Source organism: Lepisma saccharinum, chromosome 23 (assembly GCF_977018435.1).
Source record: "Lepisma saccharinum chromosome 23, izLepSacc3.1, whole genome shotgun sequence".
Classification (NCBI taxonomy): domain Eukaryota; kingdom Metazoa; phylum Arthropoda; class Insecta; order Zygentoma; family Lepismatidae; genus Lepisma; species Lepisma saccharinum.
Window position 1 is genome coordinate 26,245,984 of NC_139251.1, and position 19,394 is coordinate 26,265,377.

The window sequence follows — 19,394 nt, forward strand, 5'->3', positions numbered from 1 at the left end:
CACGAGTACAAAGACAGTTCCGAACAACATTGCACATTACATCTCCACAACACATTTCAACAAGGAAGGCAAAACAAAACACAAGCACGGCATCCACTTCCAAAGGCAAGCAGAAAGCAGGGCGTTTCAAAAGTCAAGTCGTACGAAGAAATGTCATGTCGAATGTAGACATGATTGCTAGCAATTCTTGTAGTTTTTGTAACATTTCATATGATGATCCAAGATGTGCACAGATGGGAGATTGGATTCAATGTCAGTCCTGTCGTAAATGGTATCATGAGCGTTGCGTAAATGCTGTCGGAAGAAAACAATTTGTGTGCGGTATATGTCAGATCCCAAAACTGTAATACAGTATACGGTACTTTTTTATGTTTTTTTATGTTTTTAATCGTATGTTATAGTATACATAAAATTAAACTGATCCATATTGCCCCGTTAGTGATCCGTTTTACCCCTGCTATCAGGGCAATACGGATCAATTGCAGTGTCTCACAAAATATTTTTTTCTGAATTGTATTTTCAACTTCTGGTTCTTTCAATGCTATGCACATGTAGTAGAAACTATAATTAATTTTTTGGTAGAGTTTTGTGTTGCTAGCCTAATTCCTTGGCCAATAAAAATTGTTGTAAAGAAAAATTGATCCGTAATGACCTGGTCTACCATAGTACGATTATGTCTGAGCTTGTTGATAAAACATAAAATTTTGTTTAAATTTGATGACAACGACTGGGTCTAATGGAATTTTTAGTTTCTTCTGGCTAGTATTTAAGATAATTTGGTAAGTGCTAATTTTCATTGTCATGTTCCATTTCGGACACCGCGAAAATCCAAAGAATCAGAATATATCCACTTCAACATGTTAATGAAAATTGCTGCGCACACTAAATTGACCGTGGTGAGCGTTCATCAGCCTTCAAATTTGAAGGTGGAAAGCAAGACGCTCCCCGGTTAGTTTGATTGCTCAACGCCACTTTTGCGAAAGAATTTACTGTTATCGTAGTCGAAAAGTCGCATGCCATCCTCCAAGGTGGTTTTCCAGCACGGGCAGCAAGTCGCTTCACCCTTCCGCCCCAACTCGTGAACGGCCCCACGCAGTGCAAATATTGCACACACACACGCGCATACATACATGCATACACATATACAATGTATGTGTATGTGGGGGAAGGGGGGTGTAATTCTTGATCTCATGTTGACAAAGTCACATATAATGGCCTAGAGGGTGATTCAAAAGTCCCTTAACACCCCCTATAAAAAGTAAACGAGTTAGGCTGGGTACAATTGGTCATGATAGAAACAGGTTAGGCTTAGAGGGAACCACATTGGTGTGTTCCAAGCTTACGTCCGCCATAATGAATTAACTCAAATCTTTAAATGGGAAGGGGTTGGTGTGATATATATATATGACACTGTTTATCACACCTGGAAAATTATACATTTGTTACAATATGCAGTCATTAGTTTTTCATGATTAAAGATAGGTGGAAGAAACTTTCAGCACTGAATTTCTCATGAAACTCTAGCTTGATTTGATTCTAATCTGACTACCTCACGCGAAATCCAGGCTGGTTGATCTAAGGCCGGAATTTTTCCGGCTTTGTCCCCTCATAAAGCGACTCTAGGACTCACACTGCCTCAAAACAAACGGTACCGGGTGGGGGTAAAGAAGATGATCACATCACCTCCAAGATGGTAGACATAGAAGACATCTGGGGACCTACCCTAAATGTGCCTCCATGGCAAGATACCATTCACAGGGAACTTTACCTTTACCTTTACCTGTATGTATAAATTTGTATTCGTTTCTGTACCCCTGAGTAACTACATTTATTTTTTACATACGCATATACGAACCCTCTACTATGTCAATGGCTGAGGGCCCCCTAAAGGCTTACTTGTCTCCCCCCCCCCGCGCACTGCAGGGTTTTGCGGGTTGTGGATCCGGCACTGGCTGCACGGGTTCCCTCTCAGTGGCTTTGATTCCTCACCAGAACTTTCGGATCCGGATTTTTCGGATCCGTATCCGTTTTGCCATCCCACATGAGCGCTTCTTTGGAAAGTAAGAATGTGTTTATAATATATTGTTACCTGCTAATATACATATATATATATATATATATTAGGGATGGGACCAATTAATCGGTACTCTATCGGTATCAGCCGACATAGGCAAGTAGGTGTATCGGTTTATCGGTAATATTACCGATTATTTTACCGGTCCGACATATCGATAAATATCTGATAATTTAGTGCAAAATTCTGCTATTTTGTTGTTATTTTTAGGGATATTCTCCATGCCCTACTTTCTAAAAAATTAAATGTCTAAACATGCAATTTCTTTGCACTGCAGTCACCTTGAAACACACATTTATTAAGGAGGTCAATGAACCTTTCAGCTTCTTCAAGGACCATTTCTAATCTTATATCGGATCGGTAGAATATCGGTTATCGGTATCGGTAAATTTTATATTGTTACTTTATCGGTATCGGCCAAAATTTCATATCGTCCCATCCCTAATATATATATATACCGCGTGAGGCACCTAAAAGTACCACCTGAAATAGCGAAGAAACCAGAAACAGTAGCGATGTGAGGTTTGCGGGAAACAATAATATCAAATGGGGCTCGTAAATCGGAGGTATGGGGTGGGTCGAAAAATATCGACAAATGGGGCATCTGGAGCAAAGTCATATTTTTTAAATGGAACGATATACAATAACATGCATAATATAAAAGAGCACACGCAGAGAAACACAACGCCGTTGGTCTCATGCATCTACTGCACATAGGAACGAAGATATAGCCATGTGAAAATATGTAAACAAACTAACAAGTGGCCCACTTGACCGTCAGTACCACGGCATGTACAAGTATGAGATGTCGGAAGCCATTGGACAAGATGAAGACAGAACGTGTTAAAGGAAGAAATAATACAGTAGACATCGTCAGCACCATGTATTTGACAGTGTTACAGCATAATGAAAATGACCATGACAGAAGCGAAAACCTGTCAAAGTGTGTGTTCAAAGTGGTGGCCGTCAGCTGCGATACAGGCAACGAGGCGCCCACGCAAAGATCGTTGCACAGAATGTAGCATCTCGTAGGGAATGTCCCTACAGGCTGCAGTAATGCGGTGTTGCATATCCTCTGGAGTTGTTGGCACATCCCGGTAGACAATGTCCTTCAGCTATCCCCACAGCAAAAAGTCTAATGGTGTCAAATCTGGGGAACGAGCCGGCCATTTGACAGGCCCTCCACGTCCAATCCAACGATTTGGAAATGTATTTTCTACACATGCTGTAGCGCGTCTTGCACTGTGAGCTGGGCACCCGTCATGTTGGTACCACATGTCCCTCCTTGTCTGAAGTGGTATGTCCTCCAATAGTACAGGCAGTTCATGTTGTAAAAACTGTATGTATCGGTCAGCATTCAGTGTCCCTTGTATAAAAAAGGGCCAATGAGATGTTCACCCACTATACCACACAACACGTTCATACTCCATGGGCGCTGGCGTTCCACTTGGCGAAGCCAATGTGAATTTTTCACCGACCAATAGTGCATGGTCCTTAGGTTGACATTTCCATGATTGGTAAAAGTTGCCTCGTCAGTGAAGAGGATACGTGACAAATCGGGTGTGTCGTGTCGTAGCAACCATGTGCCAAACCGAACACGGTCCAAAAAATCATTCCCGTGAAGTTCCTGATGGAGGGAGATATGATATGGGTGAAACTTGTGTGTGTGCAGAATGCGCAATACACTTCGCTAACTCATCCCAGCATCCCTGGCAATTTCACGGGAGCTAACGTGCGGATTCACAGCAACAGCGGCGAGAACATTTGTTGCACCTGCCTCACCTGTAGTTGGCTTGTTCCGCACACGTGCTCGTGGTGTTACACTCCCGGTGTCTCTTAATTTAATAAATAACTTACCAAACAGACGTCGAGATGGCTGTCGTCTGTCCGGATATATCTCTGCGTACACACGGTAGGCTTCTGAGGCATTCTTTCGGCATTCCCCATAAATCAGGATCATGTCCACTTTTTCTATGTTTGTGAACACCATAATCTTCGCTCTTACCACTACGACTGCTTGCTATGAACTAACACGATCTCGTGGACCTGCTATCAAAACTTGCTCTGCGTAAAGGCAGTTCTGTCAGGCACCTGAGAAGTCTTACATGCCGTGGTACTGACGGTCAAGTGGGCCACTTGTTAGTTTGTTTACATATTTTCACATGGCCACATCTTCGTTCCTGTGTGCAGTAGATGCATGAGACCAACGGCGTTGTGTTTCTCTGCGTGTGCTCTTTTATATTATGCATGTTATTGTATATCGTTCCATTTAAAAAATATGACTTTGCTCCAGATGCCCCATTTGTCGATATTTTTCGACCCACCCCATACCTCCGATTTACGAGCCCCATTTGATATTATTGTTTCCCGCAAACCTCACATCGCTACTGTTTCTGGTTTCTTCGCTATTTCAGGTGGTACTTTTAGGTGCCTCACGCGATATATAGTGCGCGTGCGCGATTTGTAACTAATACACTTACAAGGGAGGTTATCTAAGTGTCCCCTCTATGATTTCCATGAAACTTGGCAGGTGTATAAAGGAGCCCAAAGGAAGAAATATGTGTTTTTTTGTTTCGGCTAAAAAACTGTTTTAGGGGGAAACCCCCATCAAATGTCAAGATGAAGACAAATTGACGCGGTGATCTCACCCCTGTGTCCCACTCCGATTTCCATGAAATTTGGCAGGTGCCCCCTGTTTCTTGCTATGCCATGTTTACGTGGTTTCGGGGTCAGATCCACACTTCAATTTCTCCTCATCTTTACATTTGAGAGGGGGGGGGGTTGCCCCTAAAACCGATTTTAAGCTGAAACACAAAAACATGTACTTCATCCTTTGGCCCCCTCTATACACCTGCCAAGTTTCATGTAAATCGGATGGGGGCACTTATATAACCTCCCTTGTTAGTCTAACACTTTGTAATTATATAACACTGCATATATTATAATGTTTTATTTTAATTTTTAAAACTGTAACTGTAGAACAATTGTATAATTTTTGTATAACATTTCTATCTTGTTAAATGTGTTAAAGGTTTCATCCTGGAATGGAATGTCTCACATTTATGTATGTTTCCATTTCCAATACATTTGAATGAATACATATTCATTTCAATGGAATTTTCAAAATCACCTCTGACATTTTATGTTAAACAAGTAAGATTATTTTTGTGCACGAGTAAGTTAGCCGATGAGTAGCAAATTATTTTACGAACAACACCTGAAAAATCTTGTAGGACTAACAAATGAAAATTTTCCTTGTAATCGAAGATCATAATACCTTTCAAGGTGTGGGATTGAGATACGAAACTATCGGATCCGGATCCAAATCCGAAACCTTTGGACCCGGATCCAGATCCGGAACTTTTGGATCCGGATCCAGATCCGGAACTTTTGGATCCGGATCAGTTTGGCCATCCCTAGTTTACATTAGTCGAGTGAGCGGGAGAGTTACTGGGACGAGATACTGGCCTGTCTGCTCGACTCGACTCTTCTATGGCGAGTAGCTGTTTACACACGTTCTACTCGACTGTAGCAAAGTAGGATAGTGGGTGCTTTTTTGACAGAATGAACCCAAAGACGTCGTTGTCGATTAGAAAAGGAAGCTCTGAAACGGTTTGCACATTTTTTTTTTTACGAGGAATGAATACAATAAATGTACAAGGACATGTCTAGAAAGAAAACTAACTTCCTTGATTTTTCTATTTTCAATCGTTCTTGGTTGTAGGTAAAACTTTTTTTTTTTAAATTTTACTTCTCCTACGCCAAATACATCAAGTCCCATATCCTGCACCTATGGCCTCAGACGCCAGTAGTTTCTTTTGTTTGTTCCTATAATCGACACAAATTCCATGGACACTCATATTCATGGTACAGTTCTACAAACTTTATGCCGTCTGACTTCGACCAATTCCAATTCATGGTTGATTAAAAATAAATACAAGCAAACTCACAACACTTTACCACAACTGAGTGAGAAACACTGACTTTTTTGAGTACTCTTCTCCCTAATATTGAGCCATTTTCCTGTCATAATATTATAAGATTCACCATCATTTTAAATGTATAACGAATGTATTTTATTTCTACCGTTCTCTTCATGTATCCCCTCCAAAAAATGTTGGGTATCCCTCGCTACTGCACCGCTGGTCACGACTCTTAAAGTCTTTATCTAAAGCGAAACAACTTATTGCCATCGTTGACAGGCAGGACATGTTTGTGAACCAGTCTATCATTCAGTAATTTTTTTTTGGTCATATTTGCTTGCTGAAGTCTCTGAAGTTGAATGAAAATATTATATAATAGACGGTTTTCCTCGTTCCTGTTTCCTTTCAGCTGGATGAAATCAACCAGCTGTTTCTTCCCCACGTATGCAACAAACTTCTGTGGTTTTACCAAGACGTAGAAGAACCAGAGCCCCCTCCTCCACTGGAACCAGTAAGTATTTAGTGACCCGATAGCTAGGGTTGCTATGGGTTTATATTGATATTCACTATAAAAGATGAACCACAGTATAGCATCCATATTCAGTTTTTAGTTACAACAGAAGCCACTGTTTGAGCTTGACATATTTCTTGGGATGTGTAGCTCATATTGACAAGTTTCTTGGGATGTATAGTGAAATCCACGAGTATTACCGTGCAAATTGTTCGTGCACTTTATTTGACCCAATAAGAGCTTCAAGAATTAAGAGAACTCAAAACAAGCTGTTGACAACTGCACCAGCATACATAAAAATCCATCGCTTAAAAACGTATAGGATGTAAGAGAAAAATTAATGAAAATAGTCATGGACAATTTGCACAGTAATACTTATGGATCCCACTGTACAAGGCTATGTTGACAAATTTCTTGGGATGTACAATGTTATATGGACGAGTTTTGGAGATACGAACTTTATGTTGAGGACCTTGGGTTTTGTTTAAAGTCCACTTTTTGCACAGATAGGCTACTAGGGACTTGATCTACAGTTTTAAGTGGGATCCGAGCCAGCATGTGCTTCTACCAGGCATCGAAGCCGGAGCCCCTTGATTAAAAGGCGACAACGTTCCATTACGCTATCGGGGAGGCAGCTGTTGACAAGTTTATTGGGGCATTGACTGATTGGTTTGGGTGTGTAAGGTTATATTATATTGGATGTGGACAATTATTGACCTTTTGTTGACATGGCACTTTTATATTGAAATTATTATTGTAGGCGAAACCAGGAGGGGCTCGAGGGGGACCAAACCCCCAAATGAAGAAGCAAGGATCTGTGCAGTCCACTCCAAGGAAGAAGCTCTTCCTAACTAATGGGTGGGAAGTCCCTCTCACGGGAATTTGCATTTACATGTTTCGATTGAATGTCGGTAAGCAGCTGCCCGAGGAAGGATTCCAGAAGGTACGTAGTTGCTATTACTGCACAGTTTTCTTTTAATGTTAAAGCTTTAGTATACAGTTCTTAATGATGATATGCGCTAGCCTACTGCTTAACAGAGGTAGACAATGCTGCATAGGCGTGCGCAAGGGGGGTAAGGAGGGGCAATCGTCCCTCCTAATCATGGAAGTCCGCAGATTTTTCCCATTGAGGAACAAGCAAAGCATTTTTTCCAGGGGGTAAACGAGGTATATTATCCCATAATAGTGTTTCCCCCTCAAAAAACACCACTTGAGTTTGAAATGATAACGTTCCTGCATCCCCATTACAATAATTCATGTAAATTATTGTGACTAATGTAAATTACTGTGACTGATGTAAATTATATGTGTGAAATATGTACTTTTAGGTTGACATTCATTTTCCAGGGGCAGGTGGGCCCATTCTTGCCTTATATACTTTCACCTAGAAATTTAGTGTAGAGGAATCTTATCGCTGTTATTAAACGATATTATACGTATATGTATACTCGTAAAGAAAATGAAGTATTTTCAAGTATGAAAGTTCCAAGCAATTACGGGGAGGGGTGTACATTATTTCATGCGTAATTGAACTATAATACACCTAGAATTACACTAAGGGGATTTTCGCATTGTCAGGACACACACTATATACGCCTCTGTTTCGTACCCATAAATACAGTAAAACAGTGAGATGGAATGTGTTTTTTCTTTCCCGACTAAACTTTCATCAAGGTTTTTTGCCCACAGGCGGCAACTTCATATAAATATTGGGGGTCAAGATTGACAATAACACATTTTTTACGTTCTGGAGGATTTTTTAGGGGCAGCCCCCCCCCCTAAGTCGGCGCCTATGTTTTTGCCCACCCCCCTAAGTCGGCGCCTATGTTTTTGCCCCCCCCCTAATCAGAGGGTCTGCGCACGCCTATGAATGCTGGGTATTGTGTTTGAATTTGCACTTCTCTGTAAACACTGGTTGCAAGTATTTACAGGCTAAATCTTTGAAGAATCTAATTTGCCAATGAAGATTCAGGTAACTGATCATGAAAACTGATTTCGGGCATCGAATTCCAGTTTTGTTCTGGACTCAGTAACTAATTTGAAATTTCGTCGCTATTACTGTAACTAATTCGAGATTTCGTCGCTATTACTGAAACTAATTCGAGATTTCGTCGCTCGTACTGTAACTAATTCGAGATGATGTAGACTTATTAGGGGATGATATAAATACAATTAAGAATAATGCTAAAATATTTTTCGAAGCTGCTAAAGAGATAGGTTTGGAAGTTAACAAAGAGAAAACTAAATATATGCTTACAGGCCGAAACCAAGTGTTAGGTAATAATCAAAATCTAATTATTGATAACAACTCGTTTGAACCAGTTTTCAAATTCAAATACTTACGAGTAATATTAACAAATGAAAATGATATTAAAGAGGAAATAAAAAGTAGGCTTAATTCAGGAAATGCATGTTACTTCTCCCTTCATAAACTTTTTGTCTTCTCGTTTAATATCTAAGAAACTAAATGTTAAAATATACAAAACAGTAATTTTGCCTGTAGTATTATATGGGTGTGAAATTTGGTCCCTTACATTGAAAGAGGAACATAAATTGAGAGTATTTGAAAATAAGATCCTTAGGAAAATCTTTGGACCTAAAAGGGATAAGGAGACAGGTGAGTGGAGAAGGTTACATAATTTAGAACTACATAATTTGTATTCATGTCCAGATATTATTAGAATAATTAAATCAAGAAGACTTAGGTGGGCAGGCCATGTGACACGAATGGGAGAGGAAAGAGTAGTTCACAGGATTCTTGTTGGGAAACCTGATGGTAAGAGACCTGTAGGAAGGCCAAGACGAAGATGGAGGGACAACGTTGAGATGGGCCTAAAGGAAATCGGTAGAGATGGAAAAGAGTATATAGATATTGCTCAAGATAGGGACAGATGGAAAGCCTGTGTTGCTGCAGCCATGAACCTTCGGGTTTAAGAAGGCTAGAGAGTTAGTTAGTTAGTTAATTCGAGATTTCGTCGCTATTACTGTAACTAATTCGAGATTTCGTCGCTATTACTGTAACTAATTCGAGATTTCGTTGCTATTACGGTAACTAATTCCAGATTAGGTTGGTATTCGGGAAACTAATCAGCATTCGGATAACGAATTGTGAATTCGGTCGGTATTCAGGTAACGGATTCCGGATTCGGTCAGTATTCTAGTAGCAAATCGAGGGATCTATTGGGATTCGTGTAACAAATTTCGGATTTGGTCGAGTTTCGTGTTACTAGATATCAATGATTCGGACCTGACCACCCCAGTCGATTTTTTTTAAAAATTACATTATTTATTGAATTTTTGGGAGGATGTCATGGATACTTTGCCAAGGCTGCCTTTGCTTCTTCCTTTCAGTCGGTTATTTTCATTCTCCCTCCCATGTTATTTATGGCGTTCAGCTGTTCAACATTTTAGTAAATTTTTAATTTTGAAAGTATTTAGATCAAAATACGTCGGGTGTTATTTAATATTCGCCCTTGAGCCAGGGTTGTTAAAGGTACAGGAATTTAAAATGGATTCAATTCCGGTCCGGGAGAGAAAATCAGCAAGCGTAAATGGGTTCTGGACCGTAAATAACCTTTTTATCTGTAAAAGTATGTATTTAAATTTAGCTGCAAAAAAGATTCCTGGACCGTATTTAAATTGATCAGGTAAAAGGTTCCTGGACCGAATTTAAATACCTTACAGATAAAAAGCTTATTTACGGTCCAGAACCCATTTGCGCTTGCTGATTTTCTTTCCTGGACCGGAATTGAATTTATTTATAATTCCTGGACCTTTAGCAACGCTGCTTTAATCATCAGCGGGTATTAAAATGCACTCGAGCAGCTTTACCAACCCTTCCCTTGCAGATCAATAGATCTCTTGTATATTACCAAAAAGAAAGGTAAAAATATTCCCTAGACGCAACACTGTACCACCAACTGGATGGTACACGGTTCATTTTTAATGTACGTGAAGCACTTGCCAGTCCCACGATAATTAACCTTTTTATCACTTAAACCTTGGGGAGGCGAGGTTTAAATAGAAAATGCATCGAGGTTCGGGAAAATCGCTTGTTATGAGGTCTGACAGGAAGTTTTCCACAATGTGAATCGTTTCTCGTGGATAATAAAGTGCCTTTGGGTTACAAGGCAGCCTGCGTACTTCGTTCAGCCAATGAGAAATGGTTTTTCGATCGGGTAAAGGATCCGTTTCCCATTAACAACTCTAATATAACGCATAGGTACCAGCCGAGCACGGTTTTGTGGTAAGGAATGGGTGAACTAAGAATGGAAAGTCGGTGTATTAGAAACAAAATAGAATGAGGGATTAAAGTGATAGACTTGTATTCAGGAGATCGTAAGTTCAAGTTCCTGAACAGGTTTTTTCCACAGTTTTCCTCCGTACAAGTAAAAAAATACTTGTTTACGTTGTACGTATACGAAGTTGATTAATTTTCGCAGAACTTACATGAAGGTAGCTTTGGGTTAGGCCCGTACCCAAGGTGGGAAGGGGGGGGGGAGGCATATGAAATATTTTAATGTGAACCTATAAAAAGCTACGAAAATAACATTAACGATTTTGCAAGAATTTCGATTTTGTCTTTGCAGAATGAATGGGTTGTTTGTGCATAGACAGACTTCAAAAGTCTGCACAAATTCCTGCAGTCGATCCGCATACAGTTATTTTCGCTCTCTGACAGAAGTAAATGTCAGTATTAACCATGAATTTTTGTCATGTGGTTGCATACTTGTAGATTAGAAAATGCCGTTCGTCAACAGTTTGCTTTGGGCCTTGCTTTTTGCCTACGGTATTTAAGCATAGCACTACTACTAATAATACGCATAGGCGCCGATATCTTCCGATATTTGGGGGGGGGGGGACCTAAGCAAAGCATGAAAAAATGTATTTTTCCGTTTGCAGGGAGAGTGGGGTTATAGTAGTAGGGACACACTTGTAATTTTCTTTTGTGAAACATTTTTATAGTCCAGAAGCCGTTCTGATGCCCTCTTTCTTCGTAAGTTCAAGAGCAGAGAGAAGTCCATATTGCTGTAGTGTCCTTAAAATTGGCGAGACACGAGGCAGGCATCTTGCTGGGCAGAGAGGTTTAATATTGGATGGAGGGCCACCACAAGAAGTGGATGCTATATTTTCAAAGTTTAAATCAAAATAATTCACTGTGTACTCGAAACAACAAATACAGAAATAGAGTAAAGCACAGGCATGCTGGACACTATTAAGACAGCTGGGTAATAGACTCCATATTGTTGACGTGCCCATTTTAGAAGAGAATCCCCTGTAATTTACTGCATTTTTAAATCAAAGTTCCTGCGTGTAAAAGTTTAATAATCGTAAATAGAAAAAAATAATTCGAATTCGAAATCTTAGGAAATAAGGACCTAAGATGTTCTCACACAGAATCCTCAATTATTTTATGACATTTTCATCACACAAATAACATGTTGTTCCAAAATGAAACAAAATGTTGAAAGTTATACATTGAGCCTCTTATAGGGGTTTGTGGGTAGGTGGAAAGCCCCCCCCCCGTTTTGGCCCCCTTGATAATACGCATAAAAATAATTATCAGGAACTTTATTTTTCATTCTGGTATAATACAAATAATCCATTAATATTTTTTTACATTAATTTCTTTTGTAGGACAGATTAATTGACCCATTGTAGTACATACACGAAAAGTGCTAACGTATATGCATACCTGTTTATTTAATTCAATTATTTTCGGCGCGGCCACCACTTGTCATCATTCTCATCGGAACACTTCCGGTCTGGGCTGTTACGCTGATGGCCGTTAGGTGCGCTGTTGTTGCTGGGCTGTCTGAAGCACGTCTGTTGCTCAAATAGCGGGAGCTAAATGTGGTGGATGTCCATTACCAGTATTTAGTTAATAATGGTAAATGGCGTGTGATTCTCGTGTCAATTAAGGGAGAATTCACACCGAAGAAACACGCAACACGCGACACGAGTGTTTCACACCGAAGAGACGAGATGCATGTGACACTGGTTTCTTTGCTCAGTTTGCATGATGGTATCGATATAATTGCATTAATCAGTTTATTCGTTACCCGAAAATAACGTAACAAGAGATATTGTTACATGTAAATTGCGTTGTAAAATTTGTGCAAGTTATTGAGACTTGGGAGAGGCATTCTGCGCATAAGAAATAATATGCACTGACCTCAAACTCTATACGCTAAACTTTTCAGCCTGAATAAAGCGAATACCTAAACACTAGAGAAATGGTTCTCAACCTTCGTGAAACTATGTCACGGTATTTTTTTTTAAGTCAATGCCCTTAGCCGAGGAATTTTCCTCGTAAATCTTTACAGTATTTAAGATTTTATACTGTAAATCTTTACAGTATTTAAGATTTTATGCATGAATTAACATGTACCTATGAAATTAAATATTGATAAATAAATTCTAGCATAATCATAAGAGTAATAATAGTTTGATTACGTGTGTTGGATTGTTGACAAATATAAGCATATCGAAGACAAAGTGATAACGTCGTCTCCTTGTAATTAAGTGATCCCGGGTTCGATAACCGGGGAGGCACCGGGCAGATCCAGTTCTGATTAGTCTATTTGTGCATAAAATGGACTTAAAAAATGAAAACTCACAACTCAAATATGATATTGGGATTATGATAGTTGTCAACCAGTTTCAGCAGAACATTTCGGTGCTCAGTATAGTTGATACGAGGGCACGGCATCGGGTCGCGGCCCGGCGGTTGAAAAACAATGCACTAGAGTACTTTACCATGTTGACTAATATATTTTGGACCAAAGTGCCTCCATAAGTTGACTTTTTCAAATAAAAGCAGTCAGGTAAATGGCCAAAACACGGGGCCTCTTTACACGATATTGAAGGCAAATTACAGCCGATAGATAACTGCATCAAAAAAATTGATAAAGCGAAATGCACGTTGTGTAACATAATGCCGGTTGGGCTCTCTTCTAAAGTCTAAATACAGCTCGTTGGAATGAAGCATTCGCTGCGCATGCGCGAACAACAAACTGAAGCAACACGATTCACGGTATTGAGAAAACGGCACAGTCCGAGAGGCACGTAAGCGACACACGACACGTGCATCTTGCCGTGTCTTGTGTCGCATGTCGCGTGTTTCTTCGGTGTGATAATTGATTTGATCGTTGCTATATCTGATGTGTTTACCTAGGCCAGTGGTAGGTTGGAACTTTTGGGTATCGGATAAGTGTTGCTGAATTATTTTGTTTACGAATCGGATTGTAATGGGATTTGCAATGACACTGCATCCATGGGTGTCTGGGGGGGGGGGGGGTTGAATGGGTCCATCAACCCCCCCTCTTGAAAATTGGTAGGCTACCATTCATTTCAAGTTACAAAAAAAGCTGAAGATTGTTGTTTTTATTCTTAATAACAGAAATAATGTTAATTTATTTAGTATGCGAACAGAATAACCGAATTAAAAACTGCTTTAGATTGAAATAATTTAGTGTAAAATACAGGAATCAGGCTATATTTTTTTCTTCTGTCCTTGAATCCAAATAATGAATGGTTGCACATTTTCTCCAATTCCAAAAAAATATAGTTTTATGTGAGAGATCACACAAAATAAAATTTATGAATAAAATTTCTCCATAACTTTTAAAGGCTTTTCTTGAATGAGCTGTGTAAAAGTTAATAAGTAAATACAATAACTAAGAACTTCAGTAAACTAACTGTATGGAAAGTAAAAAAATAATGGAAAACAGTTGTGCAGGAGACTCACTCATCTGGTGGATCAAGTAGCAAAGTCTCATCATTTATCTAATAACAATAATAATAGTAACTTTTATGACAGTTTAATTTAATACTTTATAATATAAATTGTAACCGTGATATATTTCTACTAATGAACTTTTATGTATGATTGTTTGTGCTTTCTTGTATTATGTTTTATATTTTTACTGATGTCGACATCTATTGCATTATTGTAATGCTTAATGATGAATAAACGTATTGATAAAATGACCTCTCCCCACCAAAAAAATTTGTGATGTCTATGTCTGCATCATACACCCCCAGTTTGTCAAGTGGATCAAGGAAGTATCATTTGTGCTTGCTCAGTCTGCTGACTATTATACAAACACTTCCCTAAAATTTCCTCAACTTTTGATTCGATACCTGGTGGATGCACATAGTAGTTCGGATCCCACTTTAAACTGTAGGTCCAATCCCAATTAGTATTTTTGTGCATAAGATGGACTTAAAAACAAACTCAGATGGCAACCTTTGCATAGATTATTTTCATCATCCCCCCATTGGCGTAGAGGTAATGTCCTCGTCTTGTGATCAAGGGGTGCCGGTTTTGATACCTGATAGAAAGAAGCACATTGCGCTGTGGTTTGGATCCCACTTTAAACTGTAGGTCCAGTCCCAATTACCCTATCTGTGCATAAAGTTGACTTAAAATTGAATTTGAATTTGATTTTAAAATTTTGGGTGCATCAGCATGAAGGCTATTTTGCACCAGTCACATTATACGGGGTCCAGCCCCTTATCGTTACACATAACAACTCTAACGTTGCATAATTAAAATCATAAAATATTAAAATCTTCTGACTTTCGTTAAAGGTGAGGCTGTAAAGGAGCACTCAGCACAAATAAGGACAAAACACAGGACAACACAAACAAAATTATACTGGCTATGGGGCCAGTCGCCAGAGCCTCGTTAGTCTGCAGTCCAGGGTGTACTATGTGGAAGTGAGGTTGACTATTGGGTGCACTACGTGGAAAGAGCACCCCTTACACCCCAGTTGACTTAAAACAACAATTCAAACATTTCAAATTAATTTTCCTTCAGAAAATATAACTGTCGCAGTTCTGCATCAGTGCAGCATAATTGTGTGCATACAAGATAAAATTTCCATTTTTTGAGGGTTAGTAGTGTCAACATTACGAAGAAAAATGATTCTTGCATAGGTCCTACATGTGCTATTCAGGTTTGTCAATGGCAACCCCTTTTATTTATAAATAGTTACTGGATTTTTGATGTGGTCTTCTGTCTCTGATGCATTTGCATGTTACAGCTGCCAACCTCCATGGCAGGGTGGTTAGCACACTGTGATACGATGCCAGGGGTCCTGAGTTTGATCCTGGCCTGAGCATGGGTGTTCTTTGTGAGTGGCCCTTCACAATTTCATCATATCACTCATCCTCATCTTCGTGATTGACAAAAAGTGGCAGAAAAGTGAAGTAAAATGAAGCAAATCAATCAAAAGCATCTTCCAGCTATAAAATATAAAATTAAGAGCAAATTGAATTGTCATATTGTTCCATTTGCCTCTGTGTTAAATTCAAGAATCTATGTAGCGTGGTCAATTGATGTGTTGGTTTGCTAACCAAAACTGAGCTATTATTTTTATTATTATTTCCCAGGACCTCTTCTGTGGGGTGATTGATGCCAATCAGATAGGTCTGGTAGCCAATGTTGAAAGGATTATGGAGCACATATACATGGAGGCCTTGGCCCACCCAACTACGGATGCTGAAGACGATGAGTGCAGATGCCCTGTGGTGAAAAATCAGCTTCTTCCTGGCCTACGCTCCTTCTGCAGTGCTCTCAGAGGTTTGAAATCACATGCATTATTCGTTATGGTAGAAACATGAATCTGTTTTATATTCTGATAGTTTAACCCAGCAGTTCTTAACCTTTCATTCACCATGGACCCACCTTTAATTATCTTTTATTGTTAAGATCCCCCATAACTTACATCAAATATTTATTTACCTTTGCTAATGAAGTGTCTTTTATTGTAATTACATAATATATAAAATAATCATGTTTTATTGTTATACTAATAATAGACTCAAACATTTAATTTTGCTCATTCATTTATTCATAGGTTATTACAGGGTTCTCTCATTATGCAAATTTTCAACATGTCATCTCTTGTCCTTTCTAAACTTACAGACTTCCCACCAGTGGCGTACGCAAGGGGGGGGGGGGTTACCGGGTTTAAACCCCCCCTTGAGCTTTTGAAATATGGAAAATGATGTAGAAAAAAATTAAAAATGGCTAATTTATCACAGTCAAAGATCTGCGACAGTAATAATAATAATAATAATAATAATTTGAATTATTATTCCCATGCAGCATGAAGAAAAACACAACATTCCAAACACAGTCTAAGCGGCCGCAAAGTTCAATTTTGCAATTTTTTTTTGCAAAAGTCGCGTAGTGACTCTCGCAAGAATTGTGAAAATTCCTTGCTTCATCCTTATTGCAAACGTTCTTCCCGGTACTGATTTCACATCCCCTTATGAACTCTCAAGTGATACTGAGTCTACATCCACATCATTAAATAATGTTGAAGAAGTGCTTTGTGAATCACCTAGAAGTGATAAATGTGTTGGAATGTTTATAAACTTACTTTTCAACGAAAACATAGACTCAGTGGAATTTAGTAACATGTATTCTCGTGCTTCATCATCATCCTGGGCGAGTTCCATAGGTAAAGGTAATGTAAATTCCCCTGTGCATATAGCACCGTGCCATGAAGGCACACGTAGTGGTGTGGTGGGTCCCAAAGATTCTCGATCTCGAACTATTTTGCAGGTGATGTGATCAGCACCATGCTCCGGTAGCCTTCATCCCCCAGGGTTGCTCTCAGGTACCCATTGCTATGAGGCTGGGTGCGGAGGCAAGGCTGGATAAATTCCAACCAATTTCGGGAATCGAACCCGAATATCCCACGAAGTTGTCAGACTAGACCAGCGCGGCTCCTTGAATGAGTTTCATATTTCGATTATTTCAATAAATTTAATATATTTGCTTGTTTTTATGGATTTTCTTCACACTTAAAATGTCTGACTTATCATATACAAAAAACCGTTGACTAGACAATTATTTTGTAACAAAGAAACAAAATAAATGTAATTTTGTTCTATTTCTTTCATAAATAACAGCTGCATTAGTAGTAATTATTAGTAGTAATTAAATTAATTAATTAATTAATTATAAGAATTATTAATTAATTTATTATTATTATTATTATTAATGAATTAAAGTATAATAAAACAATGGTAACGTGAATTTGTAGAAAGTTTTCGAAATAACACCCCCCTTGATGAAATACTGCGTACGCTACTGCTTCCCACCAAATATAGTTGACTCCCATCAAGTGTAGATATGTTTTTCTTAGTGTATGCCTTTTGTTCTTCCATGAGAACAAATGCTACTAAATAATAGCGAAGTGCCATCTTTGACTTGCTTTTGTTACCCTTCTTTTGTGTTATTTTACTCTTTTCATTGTTGATGATTTTAGCATAAAATGGCCATTTGTGATCTATCTGGAATTTTCTCAATAAATAAATAAATAAATAAATAAATATCAAAAGTGCATATCAGAATTTATTTGGGAAAAAATCTCTGATTCTGCATGATCATCAACAATTCCAGGCCTTTAAAATAATGACTGGTGATACTGAACTCTATTTCCAGTATGCGAGGATGTTTGTAATGAGGAGAATCTATTTGATGATGGGCAGGCCCTGCTGACGTATATCCACTCTACTGATGACATCAAGGAGATGACAAAGGATGCAGAAAACCTCGCCCTGATGGAGCAGAGGGTTAGACTCTGGATGAAAGGCATTCATGAGGTAGGCAGACTTCGATGTTCTTTACTGTCAAAAGGTCTCTCCGAGCACACAGTCACCAACCCTGTAATCATGGGGTCCTGGATTCACTTCCCAGCAGAAGCACATTGCACAGTGGTTCAGGTCTCACTTTAAAGTTGAAAGTCAATCAATCCTAACTAGCTTATATGCTCATGAAATGGTTTTAAAATAAGCTTTGACTTTTGTTGTTTACTATTACTCAGCCTCATAAACTGTCATGAAGATCTGAATATGACGGCCATTTTATTTGCTTCAATTGTAAGTAGGACTGAGTTGATACCACTCTGATCCGATACTCATAACAATGCCAATACTCTTAATTTTCACCAATACTGATAGTCAGGGGTAGAAAAATACAAGGTGCCCGGTTGCCATAGTGCCTGAAAATTTTCACCTGGCACCTGAATTTTCAAATTCTGTGCCAAAAAAATCTTAAATTTTTCGAATTCGCTTATGGAAATTTTGATTACCTTTTTCTAAATAACGAGTACAGTGAGTGTGTTTTCTGTATCACGTGTATCGTTAAATCCGAATAATAAAAAGTAAGTAAAAGAAGTGCTCCCCTATGCTTTGCACTACGGCATGAAGGCGTATAGGAGGTGTAAATCACTGCCGAAGGTGGGTGTGATATGATCAGTACCATGCCCCTGGCTGCAGGGGCGCCGACTTATCAAAATTATTGGGGGGGCTCTGATCACTGAAATACACTGCTGTTTGTGAAAATTGCAACACCCAGAAATAATGGCCCAAATGAATCCAAACTCTGAGGATGTGTAGAACAGTGTACCAGCAATAAGTGATTAGGATTGCAGAGAGATGGCGTGCACGTAGGCCCAGCAGCGCCCTCTCTTGTGTGACTGGAAAGGTCAGTGTTACGCCACGCTCAGTCAGTGAAGAGCCGTCAAAGGAAGTGGAAACTTGAAAGCAAGTGCTGGTATGCCTCGTCGACGTCAAAGGGCACAATATCAGCATGTGAGTGAGTTCGAATGGTGCAGAAAGATCAGTCTCCTGGAAGCAGGTTTGTCATACCATGACATTTCAGCTCGTACAGGGCATGCTGCTACGACAGTGATCCGTGTGTGGAGCCAGTGGATAGAAGAGGGTCGTACACAGCGACGGGCAGGTAGTGGACCATGCAATGTGACCACAGCACGGGATGACCGCCATCTTGTCCGCATGGCTGTAACGGACTGTACAGCTTCATCCACAGTCTTGGCTCGATGCTGGAGCACTGCAACGGCTG

The 19,394-nt window shown here is 39.3% G+C and overlaps 1 protein-coding gene across 2 annotated transcripts in view; it reads left to right on the forward strand.

Moving 5' to 3' along the window:
- Positions 1-19,394, forward strand: part of Dhc1 (dynein axonemal heavy chain 1) — a 344,548-nt gene that overhangs the window by 50,950 nt on the left and 274,204 nt on the right. For both annotated transcript variants that reach the window (XM_083144626.1, XM_083144627.1), the window contains exons 3-6: positions 6,407-6,508; positions 7,269-7,451; positions 15,908-16,097; positions 17,973-18,133. In XM_083144626.1, the coding sequence (XP_083000752.1) occupies positions 6,407-6,508; positions 7,269-7,451; positions 15,908-16,097; positions 17,973-18,133 (636 nt within the window). The remainder of the gene's footprint in view (positions 1-6,406; positions 6,509-7,268; positions 7,452-15,907; positions 16,098-17,972; positions 18,134-19,394) is intronic.